General features: G+C 42.8%; 1 protein-coding gene across 1 annotated transcript; it reads right to left on the bottom strand.

The window, feature by feature from the left end:
* Positions 1–325: 325 nt before the first annotated feature.
* Positions 326–4,747, bottom strand: six2a (SIX homeobox 2a). The gene is made up of 2 exons (XM_087802346.1): positions 4,001–4,747; positions 326–1,188 (listed from the first exon to the last, which is right to left on the bottom strand). Exons 1-2 carry the CDS (start codon positions 4,558–4,560, stop codon positions 876–878), a joined length of 873 nt encoding a protein of 290 aa, XP_087658472.1. The 5' UTR covers positions 4,561–4,747; the 3' UTR covers positions 326–875.
* Positions 4,748–5,174: the final 427 nt, after the last annotated feature.

Genomic DNA, 5,174 nt, shown 5'->3' with positions numbered 1-5,174 from the left:
ATTGATTTGAGGGTAAATATATAAAGTATTTAATTAATAATTAATGTAATATTTAATTTAATTCATATTTTCAAGATGTTTTCCATTGATCACTGATCGATTTTAGACATTTATCACAGCATATACGGAAGGTATTAAGATGAACTATTTATTTTTCTTTTACCCATTTATTTTCGCTACGACTTATTATCGATCAATGTTTATTGTAAAGTTCTCATCAAAGAGAGAAGGTTTAGCGCAGGCGCTCATCGCTGTATCTTCCTTTATTAAACGTAAATTCAATAAATATCAAGAAACCGGAAAAACAAAAATCTACTCTTGAAACTTCGTTTCTGTTCTTTTATTGCAAAGTATATGAAACTATAGCTGAATGTTCAGAGTGTTCATGCAGCCTCGTTTAAACAATAGCAAGAGATGATTTCCATCTGATCATAAGACACTCGAGGTTTTCTAACCTTCAATATCAATCAATATCAATCAATATAACAAAAGACAAACATATGGCTCTGGTTCATCGATTGGAAAACCTTGTAAACAAAAACTCGATACAACTAGACCCCTAAAATATAACGCTGATATTAGGATTAATTAAGACATTTTAATATTGTGTTCAACATTATATGCTGCTTTATTACATCCAGGTAAATACTGCCTCACCTTGTGTCACAAACATTCATCCATCGATCATTTTAAATGATATTTAAAGAGATAAAACGTCTCGTGGATTCTAAAGTCTTGTGCCGTTTTTGTTTTCATAAACTCCGATAAGTGCTGAGTTTCGAAAAATCCACGATTCGTCCAAATCTCCGCGTGTTCTTGAAAAACATCTTTCAAGTGGTCCGGTTCGTCCAGTTCCAGAAAGGTCCCGCTCGAGCTTAGGAGCCCAGGTCCACCAGGTTCGAGGACATAGGGTTCAGAATGTCGTGGTGCAGCGAGTGGTGGTGATGGTGGTGGTGATGGTGGACCGAGTCCTGCCCGCCCGGGACCGGGATGGCACTGGGTCCGGGCGGGGGCGCGAGGCCGTGCAGCGACTGCAAGCCGGAGTTGGGGCCCAGCAGGAGAGCCGGGCTCGAGGACGTGTGGTCGGGGGTTCCGGACGGGGTTTTGTCGTCGTCAGAACTTCCCAATAGAGTTTTATTCCCATTGATGGAGGACGTCAGAGGGTTGATGCTGTTCTCGTTGTTTTCTCTGAGGACGAAACAAACAACTGAGAAAAGATGCAAAGTCTGGTGAACAAGTATTTATGGAGAAAAACACGAAAGTTCTCGTGAATAACGTGTGAATTAAATCAAAGCCAGTCATTGAGGTAAATAAATAAATACATCGATCAACATCGAAACATAAAGACACGAATCAATGAATCTTCTAATAAATAACTTCTTTAACGAACTGAGAAAATTAAATCATATTCATTCAGATTTTATCTTAAATACAGAAATAATTTCGATAGCAATAAAAATAATATTAAAGTAAGTAAATTATGACGCAAAATACAATTTATTTGTATTATAATGATTTACATTGAGTCTAGAATATATTATATATAATGAATATTGTTTTGATTGTTCAAGTTCTTTGTGACCCTGGTCTGGAAAAGCTCTACAAATACAAATTAATTACTTACTTAATAATGTTATTATTAAATAACGCCATTAAAATTCGTTCATGATTTATTAGAGAAACTCGTTAGTAAAACATTTAAAGTTCGTTCACGATATTCTGAATCTGTCGGACTTTCTGACGCGTCATTAACGCGTTAACGGTTTCATCTGTGCGGCCGTCAGAAGCAACACTTGTGTTGTTAGAAGAATCATCTGAAGTGTTTTGTGAGTCTTCAGCCCTCGACGTGTGTCACTGAAACTGTCAGTGGAAACAGGATTCAAGCAGAATGAGTGACCGGCGGCGGAGAGAAGACACACCTGACTCTTGTGTAACACACTGACACACACCGACACACACCGAAACACACTGACTGACACACACTGACACACACCGACACACATAGACACACACTGACACACACAGACACACACTGACACACACCGACACACACAGACACACACTGACACACACAGACCCACACTGACACACACAGACACACACTGACACACACCGACACACACCTGACTCTTGTGTAAAACACTGACACACACTGACACACACAGACACACACTGACCTACACCGACACACATCGACACACACTGACACACACTGACACACACCGACACACACCGACACACACTGACACACACTGACACACACAGACACACACTGACCTACACCGACACACATCGACACACACTGACACACACTGACACACACCGACACACACCGACACACACTGACACACACCGACACACTGACACACACTGACACACACCGACACACACTGACACACACCGACACACACTGACACACACCGACACACACTGACACACACACACACACACACACCGACACACACACCGACACACACTGACACACACCGACACACACTGACACACACACACACCGACACACACTGACACACACCGACACACACCGACACACACACAGACACACACCGACACACACTGACACACACAGACACACACCGACACACACAGACACACACCATGTCAGCTCTCAACACGTCACCAAATCAAACCTGAAGAAAACATTCACTTCTCTGATCGATCAGAACTCGTTTGATAAATAATTAATAATAATAAAAAATAAAATAAATGTTCTTTTCATTGACCTTGACTTTGATGATCAGGTTTAAATCTTCAGATCAATATGAAGATCGTCTTGAATTAATTCACTTTCTAATGGATCGTGAGCTGGTGTCACGACATCTGGTGAAATCAATGTATTCACTGATCTGAGGTCAGAACCAGAATCACTTTATTACCTGAAGGTTATTTATTCACTGATCTGAGGTCAGAACCAGAATCACTTTATTACCTGAAGGTTATTTATTCACTGATCTGAGGTCAGAACCAGAATCACTTTATTACCTGAAGGTTATTTACTGCGTTAACATGTGTATTAACGCACGCGCTCAGATACATGCGCGTATGAAACTTGAATTTAATTGTGTCTCAATAATTAGGATTTAAAGACTTTAGAGAACATTAGTACATGAGCAATAATGTTAATTATCATTTTATTTATTCATTTATTATTTAAACAAAAACAGATCAAAAATGTAGAAATAAAAAATAAAAAATATTATTATTTCTCACCATGTTTAACTTTGTTTACAAACTATAGTTTAAGTTTGTTTAATGATTGAATTGATGCAGATAAATTGCAAATCTTTTTAATAAATGATATGAAATATAATTTGAGGATTTAGGTTGTACGACTGTTGTCATGGTTACGATGATAAACAGACTTAAACGTCAATGTTGACATTCGTCAACAACTCATGAGAAATTAATTTTTGAATTTTCACTTTATGCGCACGATGTCATGATTTTTTAATTTAAATTAAAATCCTTATTTTAAACTCGATTAAAGTTAAGATTCTGTGAAACTTTTAACTGATCGAAACTCTCCTGGTTTGACCTACTTTACGGTAATAATAAATAATAAAGTTCACTTTTGTTCGTGTAAATAAACACTTAATATATAAATATATAGAATAACTTCATTTTGTTGAAGCGAGAATAAAAAGTGTCACAAACGATTCAACAACTCAAGCGCGTGTGTTTTTACATGTTGTGTGTTTTTACATGTTGTGTGTTTTTATATGTTGTGTGTTTTTATATGTTGTGTGTTTTCATATGTTGTGTGTTTTTATATGTTGTGTGTTTTTATATGTTGTGTGTTTTTATATGTTGTGTATTTTTATATGTTGTGTGTTTTCATATGTTGCGTGTTTTTATAGGTTGTGTGTTTTCATATGTTGTGTGTTTGATGAACTTTAAGACACACTTGTGTTTCGTGTGGAAATAAAGTTAAAAGTCGCTCAAAGTTGCGCAACCTCTCGTAGGTTCGGTAGAACTTGGTTACCGTTCTTTGGCCTCCGCCGCTCGGTCCCGCTGCCTCCGGTTCTTGAACCAGTTGCTGACCTGAGTCGTGGTCAGTCCGGTGGCCTCGGCGAGCTCGCGCTTCTCTCGCGGGGACGGGTACGGGTTGTGCGTGTACCACTCGCGCAGGACGCTGCGGCTCTTCTCCTTGAAGCAGTAGCTGGTCTCCTCGCCGTCCCAGATGGACCTGGGCAGGGGGAACTTCCTGCGGACCCGGTACTTCCCGACGGCCCCCAGGGGTCTCCCGCGCAGCTTCTCCGCCTCCACGTAGTGCGCCTTCAGCCACAGCTGCTGCAGCTTCGGGTGGTTGTGCGCCGAGAACTGGTGGCTCTCCAGGATCTTGTAGAGCTCGCGGAAGTTCCCCCTGTGGAAGGCGACCACAGCCTTGGCCTTGAGGACGCTCTCGTTCTTGTGGAGGTGCTCGCAGGCCGGCAGAGACCACAGGAACCGACCCAGGCGCTCGATGTTGCCTCCCTGCTGGAGCACCTCGCACACGCACGCCACCTGCTCCTGCGTGAAGCCGAACGTGGGCAGCATGGACATGTTGAGAAGATCCTCCTCAGAGCGTCAGGTCCAGTCCTCAGTCCTCCAGTCCTCAGTCCTCAGTCCTCAGTCCTCCAACATCACCTTCTCTGCTCGACAGGCTCGGGATCCCTGGCCTCTGATTGGTCGGTTATCTGACCCGAGCACGGCGACGAGAAGACAATAGTCGAGTCAAATTAATCTCCATGGCAACGCTGTCACTCAGGAAACTCGATCTGCTGTGAGGTGGTTGAACCAGCAACTCCTCTCACACTCGCGCGCGGATCCACGCAACTCTGCTCAGATCCTGGAGTTTGACTGACAGCTGGGAGAGCCAAGCAGCGCAGAGGGAGGGCGGGGGGAGGAGGTGGAGGAGGAGGAGGAGGAGGAGGAGGAGGAGGAGGAGGAGGTCTCCTGGAGGGAGGAGGTCTCCTGGAGGGAGGAGGTCTCCTGGAGGGAGGGGGCGCTACAGCGCAGGACTCGAACCTTCAGCTCCGTTTAACTGACGATCATCGACATCACTGGCACAGATGACGTCACGGCTACACCTGTGATCGACCCACGCGCGTCTCTTCATCGATAACATTGATTGATGACGTCAGTTTCTGAGTCAAGATGTCGAGAAACAAACTTTT

This window comes from Callionymus lyra, chromosome 11 (assembly GCF_982586985.1).
Source record: "Callionymus lyra chromosome 11, fCalLyr1.hap1.1, whole genome shotgun sequence".
Classification (NCBI taxonomy): Eukaryota; Metazoa; Chordata; class Actinopteri; order Syngnathiformes; family Callionymidae; genus Callionymus; species Callionymus lyra.
This window is presented reverse-complemented; position numbering and strand designations above follow the sequence as displayed.